General features: G+C 37.8%; 1 protein-coding gene across 2 annotated transcripts in view; it reads left to right on the top strand.

Annotated features, from left to right (window-relative positions):
- LOC122799248 overlaps window positions 1–21041 on the top strand; it is a 1077360-nt gene that overhangs the window by 887036 nt on the left and 169283 nt on the right. For both annotated transcript variants that reach the window (XM_044068189.1, XM_044068190.1), the window contains one exon: window positions 18266–18284. In XM_044068189.1, coding sequence (XP_043924124.1) covers window positions 18266–18284 — 19 coding nt within the window. The remainder of the gene's footprint in view (window positions 1–18265; window positions 18285–21041) is intronic.

Below are 21041 nucleotides of genomic sequence, written 5' to 3'. Positions count from 1 at the left end.
TATACACACATATATTTATACCAAAAAGTTTGATATTTTTTTCTCAGGAAACACAAAAACACGGACTAGCCGCAAACTATGAACAAGACTGAAACCACAGCTTAATGCAGAAATGGTACAAACCAGGCTGATGCGATTTAGCGCTTTCTTTCACTTTATTAAAATGTGAACTTCTTCAGAAACATGTGCCCTCCCCAGCACATGTCTTTTAAATCCTATAGAACAGGATATGATGTCACGAAATTATCCCTAATTATTAAATGTATATATACATAAATACAAAATATTACACTGATATGTATATCAAAAACTGTATGTGTGTAAAAAAGCATCTAGATGTAATAAAGCATCATATATGAAATCCATACTATCATTCATATTTATATAATACTAAATAATAAATAATAGATAATTTAATTCACATAACATCATTCTAAAACAGAATACTTAAAAATTGAATATAAACTTAAAATTATATCCTAGCTGAATTAATTCACTATTAAATGAACATTCCTGATTATGAAACTAAATAATATTGTAATACACTTACAACTTTTGTAAGATGGTAGACAATGTTATTTGTATAACAAAAAACATTTGATGTTGATAACCTCATTGAGGCCTGGGTACTGGTCCGCTCTCAACATTAGTTGCCAAATAGTCTCCTTTTGCTCTAATTTGTTGTTGGTGTCCCCATGAATGTCACTTTTTCTATGTGGTCTAGAACATAAAACTCAAACTTTTTAAATTCACTGCAAACTAAAGAGTGCCTTGCAAGTGCATTATTTTTATCCCTATTCTTAATAGCTAAGGTATGTTCGTAAATCCTCCGCTTTAAGACTCTGACAGTTTTGCCCACATAATAACATTCACATGATGCACAGCAAGCCAAATAAACCACATATTCACTGTTGCAGTTAAAATATTTCTTGGCCCAAAAAGTTCTTTTTGAATGTTTCAAAGTAACAAAGGAACTATTGCTAAGGAATCTACATTGTCTACAATTAGTGCATGCAAATGTACCTTTTTTAATAAGATCTCTAGACTTGACTACAGAACTACTAGTAGTACGTTCTAACATTTTCTTGATATTATTCACTGTTTTGTACGTGAATTGAGGTTTTGTCCCTACACAGCTGACTAATTCTTTATTACCTAAGATTATTCTCCAATTCCTTTCTATAGTGTTCCTAATTTCTTTTACTTCATTTACTATAGGAAGTGGAAATGCAGTATAAAACCCAATTTCTTCAGATCTATTGATACTCTCATACCTTTGATGTACTACTCTTGGTGCTTCCACAGAAATGTCTGTAGCCAATAATATAGGTTTTGCTACTCCTTGTCTTAATATATTTACTTCCTTTTCCAGTTTTGTTATCCAATTAGGATTGTAACCTCTTGCTACAAACATGTCTCTCAAATGTGTTAGTTCTTCTAGAAATACTGAATCATTTGTAGTGAGCCTACTGAGTCTGATCATTTGCCCCTTCACTACACTCTTTTTCATATGCTGTGGATGTAAACTAGCCTTGTGAAGATATTGGTTGGTGAAGCAAGATTTCCTGTAGATACTGCTTGTGATAGTACCATTGATGTCATTGATACCAAGATCTAAATCCAAAAAATGTATGTTTCTACCAAATTCTCCTAGTTTGAAAAATAAGAAGCTAGTAGTAGTGTTGATGTCAATTAACATATTCTCAAATTCACATAGCCCACCTTTCCACACAAAAAACAAATCATCAATGTACCTATAGTACATCAACACCTTCCCAAAACTTTCATGGACTTTTAGAAATTGCTGTTCCCATCTGGACATCACTAAATTAGCAAAAGCTGGGGCCACCCTGGCCCCCATTGCCACTCCAGATGTCTGTTTGTATAGTACATTGTTGAATTTAAAAAAATTATTTTCAAGTACTATTTCCATAAGGGCACATAATGTATTTACCCTGTGGCCACTCATGTCTGTATGATTAGTGAGATATTCTCTCATATATTCTATTCCTTCAATTTGATCTATGGAAGTATAGAGACTTTTCACATCTAATGTAGCAAAATTTACATCTTTATCTAATGTTCCAATCCTTCCCAATATCTCCAAAAGCTGCCAGGAATCTCTAAGATAATATTCAGCTTTCTGTGCTACTGGGTTGAGTAAACTGTCTAACCAGATAGAAATGTTCTCTGTTTTCGAATTTTTTGCTGATACAATAGGCCTGAAGGATAAATCTTCAAGGCCATACTGTATTTTGGGTATACCAAAAAACTTAGCCATGGTAGGATGTTCCACTAGCAAAAAATCATAATCTACCTTTTCAATTTCATTCTGGCAGAACATGTCAAATAAAATGACATATATTCTTCTAAAACTGGTTTTTACCAATTCTGTTGTGACTTTGGAATAATTTGTAGCATCTTTTAACATATCCAGTATCCTTTGATTGTAATCTATTGTGTCCATAACAATAATTTTACCCCCCTTATCCGCTTTCATGATTCTTATCTCAGGGTTTACTGATAATTCCTGTAACGTTTTACTCTCAGTGATAGTTAGATTGTTCAATTCACTACTTATATTCATGCTTCTGAATTCTTTTTCACATGAATTCAGAAACACTTGTAATGTATTGATCAAAGGAGGGTTAAATGTGCTAGGCTTTGTTGGTAGTTTGTTGGTTGAAAAGTTGTAATCTGTAATGTCCTTGAAAATGTATTTCAAGTTTAACTTCCGCAAATACAGTCTAAAATCCACCAACAATCTACTAATATCTACCCTATTGCTAGGAATAAAAGTAAAGCCTTTGTTAAGTACACTGTAAGCATCTACACTTAACAACACATTGCTTAGATTTATGACATTAACAGTGTGATCAGTCATGTTAGTGGAAGATGTTACCATCTTTTTTTGTTTTTGCCCTTCATTTTCCCTTTCTGTTGTGTGGTGTTGTACCACCTGGTAGTCCTCTTTCCCTGTGCCCTTTGTTGTTGAAAAGGGACCTTTGAAGGACCAGGTTGCTGACTTGCAACCTCCGCATAACTAGTAGTTACATTCCCCAAAATGGTGTCACCAGTCACTTCCTTAGATGTATCCACAAGCACTGATGTGCTTTCTTCTGGACTTTCAGTTACCAAGTTGTAAATGTTCTCATTAGACAGTACTTCCACATCTTTTACTGATCCTTGTGGCAAACTACATGTCTTCTGTCCAACGGCAGAAACATCTTTTTTGAGCAATGAAACCTACTTTGGATGTATCTACTATAGATAAATAGGCCTCGTTGGACCTATATGTCCTAATGTCTCTCAGCAATTTGTGTTGTTTCCTTTGCACAATGATGGACCTATGTTTATTAGCCTTAGTTTCAATACTGCTATATAAAGTGTACAATTCCCGGAAACAAATATTATTTTTAATGCAATCATCCAACTCTTTAATTTCTGTTTTCACTTTATTAATGTCAGAATCATAATGCTTGACCAAAATGTCCATCATGGCCAAACCTGCATCGTTGTACACCTTAATGATCTTTCTTGACAAAGTATCCCCAGGTTCCACACAATTTGGGAACTTGGCAGTCCGCAGACCCTGCGGTACAATGCTTCGTTGAATACATTCTGTTAGATATTGTATCTCTAATTCCAATGTAATGTATCTGAAAACTAACTTTTCTAGATCAAAAATTAGCTTTTTACAAGTTCTTATATCAGTTGTATTATCATTGTACTCACTGACAATCCGGTTTGTTGTATCACCGTTGATGTTCTTAAAAGGATTCTGCAGTTCTTTACACACAAAACCCCAAATGTTACTGCTATGGACACAATAGATTACAATCAAAGGATACTGGATATGTTAAAAGATGCTACAAATTATTCCAAAGTCACAACAGAATTGGTAAAAACCAGTTTTAGAAGAATATATGTCATTTTATTTGACATGTTCTGCCAGAATGAAATTGAAAAGGTAGATTATGATTTTTTGCTAGTGGAACATCCTACCATGGCTAAGTTTTTTGGTATACCCAAAATACAGTATGGCCTTGAAGATTTATCCTTCAGGCCTATTGTATCAGCAAAAAATTCAAAACAGAGAACATTTCTATCTGGTTAGACAGTTTACTCAACCCAGTAGCACAGAAAGCTGAATATTATCTTAGAGATTCCTGGCAGCTTTTGGAGATATTGGGAAGGATTGGAACATTAGATAAAGATGTAAATTTTGCTACATTAGATGTGAAAAGTCTCTATACTTCCATAGATCAAATTGAAGGAATAGAATATATGAGAGAATATCTCACTAATCATACAGACATGAGTGGCCACAGGGTAAATACATTATGTGCCCTTATGGAAATAGTACTTGAAAATAATTTTTAAATTCAACAATGTACTATACAAACAGACATCTGAGTGGCAATGGGGCCAGGGTGGCCCCAGCTTTGCTAATTTAGTGATGTCCAGATGGGAACAGCAATTTCTAAAAGTCCATGAAAGTTTTGGGAAGGTGTTGATGTACTATAGGTACATTGATGATTTGTTTTTTGTGTGGAAAGGTGGGCTATGTGAATTTGAGAATATGTTAATTGACATCAACACTACTACTAGCTTCTTATTTTTCAAACTAGGAGAATTTGGTAGAAACATACATTTTTTGGATTTAGATCTTGGTATCAATGACATCAATGGTACTATCACAAGCAGTATCTACAGGAAATCTTGCTTCACCAACCAATATCTTCACAAGGCTAGTTTACATCCACAGCATATGAAAAAGAGTGTAGTGAAGGGGCAAATGATCAGACTCAGTAGGCTCACTACAAATGATTCGGTATTTCTAGAAGAACTAACACATTTGAGAGACATGTTTGTAGTAAGAGGTTACAATCCTAATTGGATAAAAAAACTGGAAAAGGAAGTAAATATATTAAGACAAGGAGTAGCAAAACCTATATTATTGGCTACAGACATTTCTGTGGAAGCACCAAGAGTAGTACATCAAAGGTATGAGAGTATCAATAGATCTGAAGAAATTGGGTTTTATACTGCATTTCCACTTCCTATAGTAAATGAAGTAAAAGAAATTAGGAACACCATAGAAAGGAATTGGAGAATAATCTTAGGTAATAAAGAATTAGTCAGCTGTGTAGGGACAAAACCTCAATTCACGTACAAAACAGTGAATAATATCAAGAAAATGTTAGAACGTACTACTAGTAGTTCTGTAGTTAAGTCTAGAGATCTTATTAAAAAAGGTACATTTGCATGCACTAATTGTAGACAATGTAGATTCCTTAGCAATAGTTCCTTTGTCACTTTGAAACATTCAAAAAGAACTTTTTGGGCCAAGAAATATTTTAACTGCAACAGTGAATATGTGGTTTATTTGGCTTGCTGTGCATCATGTGAATGTTATTATGTGGGCAAAACTGTCAGAGTCTTAAAGCGGAGGATTTACGAACATACCTTAGCTATTAAGAATAGGGATAAAAATAATGCACTTGCAAGGCACTCTTTAGTTTGCAGTGAATTTAAAAAGTTTGAGTTTTATGTTCTAGACCACATAGAAAAAGTGACATTCATGGGGGACACCAACAACAAATTAGAGCAAAAGGAGACTATTTGGCAACTAATGTTAGGGGCGGACCAGTACCCAGGCCTCAATGAGGTTATCAACATCAAATGTTTTTTGTTATACAAATAACATTGTCTACCATCTTACAAAAGTTGTAAGTGTATTACAATATTATTTAGTTTCATAATCAGGAATGTTCATTTAATAGTGAATTAATTCAGCTAGGATATAATTTTAAGTTTATATTCAATTTTTAAGTATTCTGTTTTAGAACGATGTTATGTGAATTAAATTATCTATTATTTATTATTTAGTATTATATAAATATGAATGATAGTATGGATTTCATATATGATGCTTTATTACATCTAGATGCCTTTTTACACACTTATACAGTTTTTGATATACATATCAGTGTAATATTTTGTATTTATGTATATATACATTTAATAATTAGGGATAATTTCGTGACATCATATCCTGTTCTATAGGATTTAAAAGACATGTGCTGGGGAGGGCACATGTTTCTGAAGAAGTTCACATTTTAATAAAGTGAAAGAAAGCGCTAAATCGCATCAGCCTGGTTTGTACCATTTCTGCATTAAGCTGTGGTTTCAGTCTTGTTCATATTTTTTTCTCAGTCTGATGTATTACAAACTTCCATTGTATAACACTTTTCTTTGTTCTTCTAATTTATGATTTGTCCTTGATTCTTTTTCAAGTTCGGTGGTCCAAGGAAACTCAGTCTTGCATTATCTGAAATATGGTGTTCCCTCACTATCTGAAACTTGATGTTCTAACTTTATCTTGCTTGATGTTAAATCTCTTTACTTCATTGATGTCCTTTCAGCTGCCATCTGCTCAGTTATTTTTACAGACTTTGTTTCTTAATAACATACTCCTTTACATGGATGCCAATATCTAATTAAGCTTTGCCAGCACACTTACTACTTTCTGTTTTTCAGCATTGTATACTATTCCTAAATTAACCCTTTATATTTCATTTTGCTCTATATTATTCTTGCAGCTTTTTTTCCAAGCTAATAATAATGCTAACAACAGTTTAAATGGGGACAGTGAATACTATTATTCTTTCAATTCCCACAGAGCTAAACACTGCCTCTTTATGAAGTTTTTAATATTGTACTAATGTACTACTTTCTCTGCAGCATCTTAAATCACTGAGATGAATAGAGAGATGTTTAAACACACCCAGTGTCTCCCCAACATAAAACTCCCCACATTTACAGGTAGCTAAATAAATAACTCACTCAGTGGATCATGTAATAAACTCATGAATATCATAAACTCTGTGTATTTACTGATGAGAAAGACTTTGTTTTCATGACATACTTAACAGAAAACACAATTATCACAGGGATAGCATCCAAATGGTTTCATTCCCCCAAAAATTGTCTTGAAGTTTCAGCATAGGGATTATTAAAACTTGACAAATGACTGCCGGTAGTTTTTCCTCATCTATAGGAATAACTTTTTTTCTGGTACTAACTTGTTATAAAAACATATACTTTTGTAATATAGGCCAGGATTTCTCAATAACAGCCCTTATCTTAAATTATTCCCATACGATTTAAGAATCCCGAGTGTTTCAAAACTGTTAGCCTTCCTCTGTTTTTTTACTGTAGCAGATTTTGCCTTGTTTCAATAGCAGTTATATTTCTAGCTGCTAAAACATCACCCTGATTATAACCCCTCCTGTAAAATCTATATTGGACACCTGTCAGTTCCATTCCTGATCATCGCTACAAATATGTCTGGCTCTAAGCATCTGAAAATATGGTTTATTTTTAATTATAAAAGAGGTGTGACCACTAGAAGCATGTAACAAAGAATTTCTTCTAAAAGGCTTATGACATAAAGTGGTGTTGATAATACCAGCCAACAACTTTGTCACTGAAACATCTAAAAATTCAATATTAAATAGATTCTACTTGGCCGTAAATCTAAGTCCTATTACTATATTGTTAAAGTAGTAATTAAATAACTTAATTTCCATTTCCATCCTAAAATACTCAAACACCATCCAAAAAGCATCTGCACATAACCAAATGTGAACCAAAAACATTTTGACCCATATAATAAATAATGATTCAAAATAATCAGCATATAAATCCACATAAATAGGCACAAATGTAGCACCCATTGCAGTGGCCCGCAACTGTAGAAAAACATTTCTCATCAAAATGTATAGCATTCATTTTTTTAGAACAGTAGAAAGGAGATTTGACAAAAATTCATTAAATTGTGGAAGATATAGTTTACTTCATGTCCAAGCAATATTTCATTGCTTCTATCAAGGGGTATAGTTATATATAAACTCTCAATATCCAAAATACTTTACTAAGTATGTCATATTTAATGTCTGGACATCATCCATCAGCAACAAAAAGTCTGGCCCTAACATGAACCAAAAGATGTTTTAAGTAAAATTCCCAAAACTCAGAGATGTGCTCTTTAAGTGTTTCTGAGATGTGCTCAGTCAGTCTACTGGAAACTGGATTAACGTTTTCATATATTTTGGTTAATAAATATAACCTCTGACTTGTAGAATAATTAACCACCAATTGATTTTAACCGCAGTGTGTATTACATTATTTGATACCATATAATTTAAAAGAGAATCAATAGATTTTTTAAACATACCAGTTCTAAACTTAAATTAATATGTAAATCATTTAACTGTTTATAAACTACGAATTTGTAGTCCTTTTTAGCCTATAACACCACCCCTCTACCTTTATCACCATTTGTTACTACCATATTTTGTTGACGATTTAAATAATGCAGAGCAGTTCTTTCATCAGATGTAAGATTGTGGCCAAAATTCCTATGTATATGTCTCTGATTAGTATATAGGATCTTAGGAGGTTACTACGCTAATGGGCATGGTGTCCTTACAAGCCTGCCAAGAGTTTATCCCCAAAAAAGAAACCTCGGTCAGCACCTGTCACTCCTGTCAGTGAGGGACACAGGTGGAACCCCTGGGACAAATTTGTGGTTTCCCATCCACTCATCAAGGTTGCACTTGAAGAGGGTCAGTGAGGTACTCTGTTTGACTTTTATGGGAAGTCTATTCTAGAGACAGGGCAACCTCTGGGAGACAAACCTGGCTCTCCAGCAGGTATCGTTAATGTCGCATATTAGATTTACGCCTTTCAAATAGGTAATCTGTGAAGAGTTAGACTTACGGATATAGAGCATCTCTAGTAAGGTAGGGTCCGATATTGCCTTGTAGGCGAGACACAGATTACCTCTGAGCAATCTGTACGATACTGAGTAGAGTGATGGTGATTTAAGCCTGTCCGCATAGGACAGGTGCTGGAGGCCATGGATTCTCTTTGTGAGGGTTTGGAGAGGTACATACCAAACAGGGCATTGTATTCAATTATTGGCCTAATGAGGGAGGAGTACAGAAAGGTAGTAACCTCCTTTTTTTATGCAATCCCTTTACTTATGAGATGAACCAAGTAAAAGGCTTTTCTGACCACTGCTGCTACATGATGGTCGAATATGAGATTGTTGTCAACCTGTGTACCCAAGTCTCTCACCACAGGTTGTGTGTTTAGGAGATTGCTGTTGATGTCGTAATCATTAGGGGCCGTGTTTTTGTTGAATGGTATAATCATACATTTTTTGGCGTTTAACTTAAGGCCATGACATTGGCACCAGTCATTTGTTGCTGTGAGACCCTCTTGTAGTAGGTTAACATCATTTGGGGAGTCAGTGACAGCACCAAACTTACAGCCATCTTCAAACTTGGTCAGCCACAGGCCATTTGTTTTTGCCTGAACTTCTGAAAAGTAGATGCCAAGCAGTAAGCGTCCCAGGACAGATCCCTGGGGAACACCACTAGTGACAGGTCTGCTTTCGGAGGTGGAGGTGCCTATTTTGACCTTGTGGGTCCTATTGGTGAGCCAGTTGGCCACCCTCCTGATGAGATAGGGATTTACTCCAAGTTGTGTTAGCTTTTCGATGATGCCCGAGTGGGGGATTGTGTAAAAGGCTTTGGCCAAATCAAGGTATGTACTGACTTCCCCTCATCCAGGGCCTTGGTGATGGTCTCAAAGAAGTCAGTCAGGTTCAACAGGCAAGATCTGCCCTTGACAAATCCGAACTGGGTGGAGTCAAGTGCTTGGAGTTTGTCTATGTCTTTGTTTATGAGATCCATAATAATGCGGTCCATGGCTTTACATATCAGACTTGTCAAGCTAATGGGGCAATAGTTTCCAGGGTCAGTAGTGGCACCACTTTTGTGCAAGGGGATTGTGAAGCCTGTGCACTGGCCCAGCAATCAAGAAGCCTCAATCCTCACCACTAACACCAGTGAGGGGCGTCCACATTGGGAAGGATAGCAAATACACACACAGTAAAGTACAGTTTCCTTTAAGAGCACATAGAGATCACAGTCAGTCTAGGGCTGACTTCTCCCTTTCTCTCCAGATCCCCATTAAGACTCCCCACTGGCACAGCTATAGAGTGGGGTCCTTAGCCATGGTCCCAAGCCAAGTCCTCCTAGCACTCTCTCTGTCCAACCAGTACTTCGTGTCCCTTCCCAAGTGGCTGACGCACACACACACACACACACACACACACACACACACACACACTTTGAGATATGATTTATATACAACCACACAGACACTCCTGGGTAAGGCTAGCACAGGTTCTCCAGCTGTGCCCCTTCTGTCCAGGCTATAAGGTAGTAACTGCTACCACCAGGACCCTTACTTATCAGCTACTAAAAAGGCCCTTACCAAAGGGTGTCTAATTATTACTGTGCACTATTATTATCCAAATGGTAAGTGTGAGTGAGCAGCAAGGCTTATTTGGAGTGGCTTTGTACTGTATCACTATATACATGCAATGTACTCTCGAGCTTAAATTACCACTACACAAAACAGCCACAGTTGAAAGGTTTAAAAATATTTCATAAATAACAACACAAGACAAATCACAATTCAACACAATGCTAGTCAAGAGTTCAGAGATCACAGGAAAATGCTTAAAATAATACTGTAGAATAGTATGACATAAATATAGAAAACAGCTAGACTAAACTTACTATTTTCTATCTATTTTTAAGAGAGACACTAAAGTCTAAGATCCTACTTACATACAAACAGCGCAAAGCAGGTGCGCTGAGTGGTCAGTTCTGAAGACAAATGCAAAATGCGCTCTCTCTGCCTCTGAGAAAGTCCTTTAAATTGATAATACATCCTCCTGACTCATTTTAGATCAACAATTTTCTGGTTTCCCTGGCTAACAGAAACTCTACATTAACATTTCTTAGTAAGCTTGCACCTGGTTAGGAAACTACAGCCATTGAAGACATTATATATGTAAAATCTAGCAATTAACTCTAGTCTCAAAACAATAAAAAGAATCTGCTGGTTCAGACACCACAGCTCTGAGCCCTGAGATCAAAACAGTCATAAAATGCTTGACTTATTAGCTTTCTTACAGCAGAGTGCACTGTAGTTACATTTTTGCAGTTCAACATCCAGTACAGCCTTTTCATATTTGAGAGAACAAGCCTGTGGTTTATATTAACATTTACAAATGACAGAATTATCTACAAAATTCAAATGACAGAATTATCTGCAAACTTCTATCTAGTTAGGCTGGAAGCCTTCACATATCTTCACAAGGATGACAATGGCAGTTCTCCACCCTGCTGGAATGAAGACTGTACTTAGGCTGTGGTTGAATTAGGGTGCTCAGTGGTGAAGCTAGTTCCTGCTGGAGATGGTGCAGAATACAGCCTGGGATACTATCAGGTCCCATGGAAGCTGTGTTCTTTGCCTTAGATAAGGTCTGTAACACATGATCTACGGAGATGTGACATGCAGGGCAAGTATTAGGGATGTTGAGTGGGCCTTTACGGGGACAGGGGGGTGAAATTTGTGCTGAACCTATGTCCTAGCAGGTTGGCTAAGTCAACAGGATCAGTGTAAGTGGTACTGGTAGTTATTAATTCAGAACATACCTGTGCTTTGCCATGGAGGTTCCTGACATAACTGAAGAAGGCTTTGTGGTTTCCCTTTCTTTTGGAAGCTAGTTTCGATTCATAATTATCTTTGTAGGTTTTCACTAGTGATCTAATTTGCTTGTTGAGGTTAAGGGGGGAGTTTTTCCAATTAGGAATGTGTGCCTTTTTACCCTTGAACAACAGTTTTTTTTTCCTTTTGTTGTAAAGCCTGTTGATAGAGGATGTCCACCAGATGGGTTTGTTTTTCCTTGAGGAGCAGGTTTTAGTTCTGTTGAGTATGGCTGAGTCCATGCAGTTGTACAGGTGCTTGTATACTGCAATGGCATACTGTTCAGCATAGTTGTCTGCATCCTCTGAGGGGGGTGATGGTGTGAAGATACTGATACCCTCCCAAAGTCGTATAAAACTGATTGCTCAAAAGTCTTTACTACCCGGTGGTGTGATGGCTAGAAATTAGATTCCTTAATAATAAAGGACTTTATCTACTTCAGTTGATCAGTCATTATTTCTAGAATGGTACCAATATTTTAAATTTAAAAGTCTGGAAAAAGATTTAATATCTTGAACCAAATTGGGTAAACCAAGAAAAGAGCTAGGAACAAAATTCAAACCCTTGTCCAACAAATTTTGCGTTGCTTCATTGATGCTAAAGTCAGTCAAGTTTATATACAAATATTTATTGTCTGCATCTTGGGTGGCATCTCCTGAAAATTTGATATAATGACTGGCTGCATTCCTGGGATTCCAGTGTTTGTGCCCACCTTGTTTATAAGGCATGAACCTAAGAAAGTCTTTTTCGACTTTGGGGCCACTAACAGATCAGTGTTGGTATTTGGACCATACTGACAATTCAAAGAAGTGTCAGATTGACACAAAATTGACCTAGGACTGGATTGTTTCCTTTTATTTTTCATTTAAACATTGTTTACATTATTGGCACCTACAAAATGTACAGCTTTCCTGGATTTCTATTTTACAAAGCCCTATTCTGATTCCTAGTCTTAAGTGATAAGTTGCACTTTTTGCATATGAAGGAAAAGAGGTGGATTTTGAATTTAGGAGCAATTTAGGCATTGGTTAAAATGCATTGGTTTAAAACTCTCCTATGTATACTATTTACATAGATATAAATATTACATCACATATTTAAGTGTTTTTAAATATATAAGTGGTGTGATAGTGATTGAAGTGATTTTTCCATATAAATGCATGAAATCCAATATTGGCTTGTATGACATCCCCATGCTGGGCCAGTAATCAAGGAGCTTGAATCCTCACCACTGACACTGTAGAGGGGGCGTTCACTTGGAATACACATGGATACACTCAGTATTTTCAGATGCAGTCCTGTCTGTATTAAGCACAGTTTCCCTTAAGAGCATACAAGGCATCCACTCAGCCGGGGTCTTGGCATCTCTGTCTCCCTCCAGATCCCTAATAAGGCTCCCCACTGGCACCATAAAACCAGTGCTTCATGTCCCTGCACCAAGTAGCTGACACACACATACACTCTTTGAGATTTAATTTTCACACACACACACACACACACATGCGTGCTCGCGGGGGAATGGCTGGCACAGATTACTTGCTGTGCTGCCTTCTGCCTAGACCATAAGGTAGTTATCACTGCCACCAGGCAGTTACTATAAGGCTCTTAAAAGGGTATCCAGTTATAGTGTAGTGTATAGGAGCTAGCAAGTTAGGCTGGTGCACGGCAAGAGCACTTGTTAGACCCAAAATCAGAAAAAAGCCAGCACCAAGGAAGGTTCAAAAGTAGTTTAATAAAACTGAAACTAGACCGGTTTCAGCAGCAAGGCTTTCATCAGTAGTATAGTCAGCAAAAAGCACTTAGTCATCATCTTATATAATGTTCTTTAAGGCATCTATATGACATCACTTCCTGATAAGTCAAAAATGCAAACAAGGCAAAAGTAATTGAAAAATACAATCAAAGCAAAAGTAATTGAAAAATACATAGTTCAGTAAACAAAAAAGTTTGCCTGAGTTGCATGCATATCTCCAGATTATAATGAAAAAATCCAAAGAGACACAGTATACTGGTATATCAGTGATAATAAACAAACTTAATAAGAAACATGTAATAAAGGGTAAATGCCCAAAATAAACCCAAAACAAAAGTTAGGTTATAAGAATTCTGGTGTTGAATACCAGCCACAGTATCCTAAAATGAGCTGAAATGCAAAAACCTAAGCAATGCAACCTGATAAGAAATAAGTACATATACGTAATGCAAGTGATGGTTAATTACATATTATAATTTATCATTTAATCCAGGAGGAAAAGCCCCCAAGTTTAATGATCCACCTTTTTCTTTGGTATTTAGGATATCATGCCAACCTGTTTTAAAACATCGATTCTCTATGATATGATCAATGATGGTGAATGTAAATTTGGCAGTGGGATGTTTGATAACATGTCTATATAGTGCATTAGTTAATCTTCTGTTTCTAATGTCACCAAGGTGTTCAGAGATCCTGACACGAAACTGTCTAGACGTTTGGCCAATATAAAATGCATGACATGTACATGTGGCAAGATAAATAATCCAATCTGAACTGCAGTTGCCAAAAAATTGTATGTTATATATTTGTCCAGTGTTCCTACTAGTGAAAGAAGTAGTTTTGAAAATATAGTTACAAAAACTACAATGTCCACATGGATAAATGCCTGAAAGTTTATCTCCAGTAAGTGTTCTTTGAGTTGGAGTGTGATCCATGACCCTGGTTTTTTTATAGTGTGAAAATAAATTCCCTAAGGTTTTGCCTTTCCTATAGGAAAAATAACATCGTTCTCCGAGATAATCTTCCAACAATGGATGAGAGTTCAATATATTCCAATGAGTATTAATAATATTTACTAAATTGGCACTATTCCTGCCATAAGTGGTAACAAATCTACATACATCTGATTCCTCATTGTGAGTTTTAGTATTGTATTGGAGAAGAGAATCCCTGGATTTAGCATTACTAAATTGGACTGCTGACTCAGTAGTACGAGTGGAATAACCTCTGGACAAAAATCTCTTGGTTAGATCAATTTGATGACTCTGAAGATCATCCACTGAGGAACAAATCCTTTTCATCCGCACAAACTGTGATTTCGGTATGTTCCGAATAATATGTTTCGGATGGAAACTATCAGCATGTAGAAGGGTATTATATTGTGAGAATTTTCTGTGTACGGACGTTCTAAGAGTGTTATCCTCCTGTCGAATTAAATTGACATCCAAATAACTGATTGCACTCCTATTATATTCCACAGTGAATTCAATACCCCAGATGTTCCCATTCAAATGTTGAATAAATTCCTGGAGATATTCCTCACCTCCTTTCCATATAAGCCAACAGTCGTCCAGGTATCTTCTCCATATATCAATCTCAGGTAGATATATGTTATGCAAAGGGTCATATAAAATCATATCTTCCATGTAGCCCATAAAAAGATCAGCATAAATGGGTGCAAAGGATGCACCCATAGCCGTACCCTGTAGTTGCCAATAGCAGTTTTGTTGGAAATAAAAAACATTTTAGTTAGAATGTGTTCAACCATACACAACAATAAGGTGTTCATCCCTGGGGGGTATAAATTGGTTTTATTAGCCAGTATTCCAAGGCATTAATACCCGCCCAATGAGGGATGCTGGTATAAAGCGAGGATACATCAAGGGTACACATAAGCCATTCAGGGTCCAATTGAGACTCGGAGACTATCTGCAAAAATTCAGTCGTGTCCTTGATTCTTGCTCTAACACATGTTAACAGTGGTTTCAATTTTTCAGTTAGAAAAACAGACAAGGGTTCAGTGAGTGACCCAATGCCAGATACAATCGGTCTGCCTGGTGGCTGATCAATGGACTTATGAATCTTAGGAAGTAGATAAAGTTGTTGTTTCACAGGATCCTTAACCGTCAAATGAGTTTTGGTTTTATCAGAGATAATTCCAGATTCTACAGCCTTTTCCAAAAATTCATTAATTTCCAAGGCAAAACCTGGAGTAGGATCAATCTCCATCTTCATGTAATGATGATGGTTGGAAAGTTGTCTAAGACCTTCATTCACATAATACTCAGTATCCATCACCACCACCGCACCCCCTTTGTCGGCAGAAATAATAACAATATCCGTATTATTTCTGAGTTGTGTGAGTGCTATTTGTTCCTTCCTAGACATGTTATGCTTTATAGTGTCAACAGAACCCAAATTGAAGTGTATATCCTTTATAACCGCCTGCTGGAAAACAACAACATGTTTATCCATGGGAGGGTTAAATGTAGATTTGTGAAATCTAAAATCAGATGATCTTTGAGCATTGTCAGTTTGATCTTGTTGTTGAAAAAATAATTTCAAGTTAATTTTCCTACAAAAATCCATTGTATCAGAAACCAAAATACTTTCATCAGTGAAAAAACCAGGTATAAAACCAAGGCCTTTATTAAGAAGGGAATATTGATCATCAGTCAAAATATGACTTGAAATGTTTAAAACATTATTACATGAATGATTTACTTCACTATCGACATGAAGAGCTCTTCTAAGTTTTTGACCTCTGTGTTTCCTTCCTGCCCTGTGTTTTTTCCCCCTAAAGGGACCTCAGTCCTTCGACCCCTTTTAGCATTTGGAGAATCACCAATATTAGGTGTCTCAGTGTCAGTAGTCGAAGAATCCTCACCAGAGGTAATAAAGCTAGGCCCAGTCTTTTTTAAAATAGACCTTGGTCTTTTTGCGTATAAATGAAGCATTCTTGGTACCATGAGCAAACCTCACACCCCTTTGTGAATCAAATTGTTTGCCCCTATCATAATCTTCCTTATCCCGGGCAAATTTATGCAATTTCTTTTTCTTAAGGTTATTTTCCAAAATAGAGATTTCTTTAGATAATTTGCCAAGACAACCCTGAAAACTAGCCTCATGTTCAAACCTTTTCAGGTTGTTACATGTTTTTTCTACTTCAGTAATATTACTCTGTATTGTTCTCTCATAGAAAGAGGCCAAAATATTAACTCTAATCATGGCAGCCTCCTGTTGTGCTTGTTGCCAATCTCCAGTAGGGCATACTGTTGATGCATTTTAACACAAGCAAACTTCACAAATACATTTTCAGCACAAGCATCTGTACAAATCAGTTTGATATACAATGACGTATAATTATTTACAAAATTCCAACTAGCTGGGCTGGCATATTTTACAAATCCACTGCCCTGTTTCTCCTGGCATGGCTGGCAGTACTTCCTATCGTCACACCTCTCCCCCCTTTGAAGACTCAAGCTAGTTTTTCAAGTGCCCCTTGAGAAACATTGCTTGAGAGGAATGAGCCTATCTGGGAATACATTACCCTATATCCTGTCTTGAGATCCCATCTGCCTTGGCATTGCTAACCCCACTGCAGTGCTGCACTGTCATATCATATGCTTGCAGTCCTAGGGTCCACCAGAGTAACTTGGCATTTTACTGGCTGGCTAACACAGGGAGTTTTCCCAAAGCCCCTTTAAGTGTTTGGAATGTCTGCACGCAGACTGGGGTCCACACTACTTTATCTGTCCTGTTCCCAAGCTCCTGTAACACTACTGTGATTTCCCAAACCTGGGTTGGGGATAGCTGCTAGGATATTGCTATCACTTCCACTGAGGTGTCAGTCCAAACCTCGCTGAGGAGATCATTCACCAGATCCCCCCCAGACTCCTCGTGCATCCTATTGCAAATACTTGCACAAGGGCCTCCCTATCGTGGTAAGGTTTCATCATGTTAACATGGTACAGTTTGTGCCCCTGCCTCCTGCCTAGCAATTCTACCATGTAGTTAACATCACTGACCTTCCTTACCACTTTGAAGGGTGCCTCCCAAGCTGCCTGCAGCTTATTGTGTCTGACAGGGATGAGAAACATAACCTGCTGTCCTGCTCTCTGGTTTGAGTATTCCTATCATACCAGACTTTTTCTGCTTTTGTGCTTCTGCCTGGTTCACCTGGGCCAAGCCCATGAGCTCCCTGAGCCTTGTCCTGAGGTTTAAGACATATACCACAACAAACTCCTTGTGGGATTCACACACACCCTCCCACTCATCACAAATCAGATCTAAAGGTCCCCTCACCCTGTGCCCATACAACAACTCAAAGGGTGAAAAACCTGTGGATTCCTGGGGTACCTGTCTGTAAGCAAACAGCAGATGGGGCAAATATTTGTCCTACTGTCTCTTAAACTGGTCTGGTCTGCAAATGCCCATAGCATGTAGAATTTAACCTCTGCACAAGACCATTAGACTGGGGATGGTAGGGGGTTGTCTTTAGGTGCTTCATCCCACAGTGCTTCCACAGACAAGCCAGCAGGTCTGACATGAAATTGGCATCTCTGTCAGTCAGTGTTGCTCTTGGTAAACCTGCCCTGCTGAAAATCTCTAACAAAGCATTTGCTGCTTTTTCTGCCTCAGTGGAGGACAGGCGCCAAATCAGTGCCACCTACAGCATCCAGTCCTACTGTTTGAAGTGGACGGATCTGGATCACGAGGATCTAACTGTGTGGTAAGTACATAACTTTAATTTTGCTACAGACAACTGACCGGCCATGATATGCCTATTTTGAACTGGCTATTTGTGTTTGTTAGGACTAATTAATATTGTCTGTCTGTATTTCTTTTTCTTATTTTTTTTTTTTCATTCTTTAGTTCCAAAGCCACCCAGAAAGTAAGTAGCTATATTTTTCAACAACTTTCAATAACTGATGAGATTTTTAAAAAGTATTGTCTATTGTTATATTATTTGTTTTAAAATTGGCTTTATCGTATTTTCTGTAAATTGACATGCATAAAAATAAGATCTCTCTTTAAACGTACAGTTTGTTATAAACAAAACAACATCCAGACTGGATGATGATGCATAATAAAACAAAAGCTTCTCAACAGCATAACATTTTGATATGTTCATCATCTTTAACAGTGTGTGAGGGTTATATACCACCTACACTAATGATACAGAAGTTAGCCAGCTCCGTTGATACAGATAATTAAATTTGTTCTTGGTCTGACTGTTGTTCGATCACTTTGGAGTCTTTTTGTTCCCTGCACTGTCCATCAAAATAGGACTTGAAACATTTGAAGGGGAAGCCGCTGAAGCAGAAGGAACAACATTGTCATTCCCCTTGTTCACTGTGTTCACTTGCCCACCAGTAGAAGCAATGGGCTGGGACTCTTGGGAAACATTAGATGAAGATACACCAGATGATGTGTTGACCAAATTTTGATCAAGTCTTTCAGACTTGTCTATGAAAGGTTTAACAGGTAGGCACTGTTAGCTGCATACGCTTCCAGATCTCTTTTTAGTTTACCACACTTCCAATTAACAATGGAAGCTATGTGCCTACTAACTTTGGCTGCAATGCCATGTACAAGGTGGAAAAAGAGGGAAAACCACGGCTGTCCTAATCATGGCATCCAACACTTCTGTTTCAGCTTTTAATTTGTCCAACTCCACCTTATAATGCTCAACAAGCAAATGCATAAAAGTCAACGCTGTGCTGTTAAAAAGGTCAACCGTTTATATAAAGAATCACCCTGTTTGACACAGGAAACTTGTGAATTCTTAGCCCAAAAGGAATAGGAAGCATGGTAAACTCAAAAGAATGATGTTCCTTCTACTTCAGCGGCTTCCCCTTCAAATGTCTCAGGTCCCTTTTTGATGGTTATTGCAGGTAACAAAAAGACTCCGAAGTGGTCGAACAACAGTCAGACCAAGAACAAAGGTGGTCAGAAGGGCCACAAAAAGAACTAGAGTTCCAAATTAATGTGTTGAATTATAGCAAAGTACATCTCAGTAATGATATGATGATCTTCGTGTTTCACTGTTGCAGTCATCACATTTGGCTTATCTGCCTGCAGGTAGCGCTCAGCCGGCCTGAATACCAGAGTCTTTGGATTTCTGCTTCAGATGCTGCCTCTTCTTCCTTGATGTCAGGGGTACAAAACATGCAGCCGACACCATTACATCAGTCTTTCTTGCCGTGTGGTGCCCAAAGCAGAAGCAGTTCTCAAGTGCCGGTCGGCCGACTCCTGAAATTTTCGTTTTCGAGTTTCAGACCCAAAGTCTTCAAAAAAGTTAAGTACCTTGCTGGGGATCCTTTTTCTTGCTCTAACCAATTTCAGTAAAAGTTAACAATTGTCTTACCTGTGGAAAGCCAATACCTCATAGAGAATTTCATTCTTACTGCATCCCCTGTTTCGGCCCAGACCACAACGTCCCTCGTTGTCAGTTTTATGCCTTGTTCAACACCTGAAATATTCATCTTCGGGCTATTTTTGCAGCTAATTACTGTCATACTCATTCTATGTATTCCGAAATGGCTTCGTCAAGCCATCCGACTACCGATATTACGAAAAAACGTAAGGATAAAGACAGAGACAGACCACATAGGTCCAAAACCGCCGATGACGCTTCCGTTAAGCTAGTCGCCCATCCGCCTGTACTCAGTGAGGTGTTTTCACAACCTCTGATACCCGCTACTTCTGATTCGCAGGCCTCTACTGAGACCCATTCGGAGTCCGGTATGCCGCGAGATGCTGCTTCAAGTATAAAACCTGCAGATGTCTCTGCCTTGGATGGCTCCGGAGCTGCTGTGCAGGCACTGGCTTCTGAGGGTGTATTCAGGCCTACAGGCATTCATATTAAACCGATGCCATTGTTTTCATCCATGCCCAAAACTCACACCATGCCTAGAAAAACGATGACCAAACCGCAGGCTCAGGCCCATATGCCTAAAAAACAAATGCTTAGAATGGCTGAAGACTTTATTATCTTAATTAGGGGACGCCAGCCTTCCCCCTCTAAGAGACCTAGAACTGATTTTCTTTATGATTCTTCTGATCAGGAATCTGATATTTCTGCTCCTTCTGATTACCAGGATTTGCCCTTATCTACTTATGAGTATTCTGATGCAGAGGATTCCATTGCCTCTGCTTCCCCTCCAGAGGATTTTTTCTTCGGTGAAACCTTGCACACTCTTAGGGAGCATTTCTGCTGGGAAAGCCAGGATTACTCTGAGTCCAAAAAGAGACTTAGGGAATTCTTACTACTACCGCAACACACGCCTTTAGGTATCCCTCCTGTTCTGGACATTGTAGATGATGCTTTCTTGGAATCTAGTCTTACCCCAGACACTTTACCTCCAGCTCCCAGAAAACCTGACAGGTACTACAGAGTGCCTGACTCTCACAGGTTCCTCTTCAAGAATCCTTCTGTGGATCCAGAGACCATTTCCCAAGGACCAAAAGGCATCAAGGCTACTGCTGCCAAAAATCCTACCCCTTCTGATAGAGATTATAGAGCCTTACACAGATGGGGTAAGAAGGTATACACTTCTGATACTTTGGCCATTAGGGCTTTAAATTGCCAGTTTCATATCAGCAGCATGTTATGGGGCTACTTAAACAGAAAATGATGTTGATTCCT

Source organism: Protopterus annectens, chromosome 4.part0 (assembly GCF_019279795.1).
Source record: "Protopterus annectens isolate FY-2018-M chromosome 4.part0, PAN1.0, whole genome shotgun sequence".
Lineage (NCBI taxonomy): Eukaryota > Metazoa > Chordata > Ceratodontiformes > Protopteridae > Protopterus > Protopterus annectens.
This window is presented reverse-complemented; position numbering and strand designations above follow the sequence as displayed.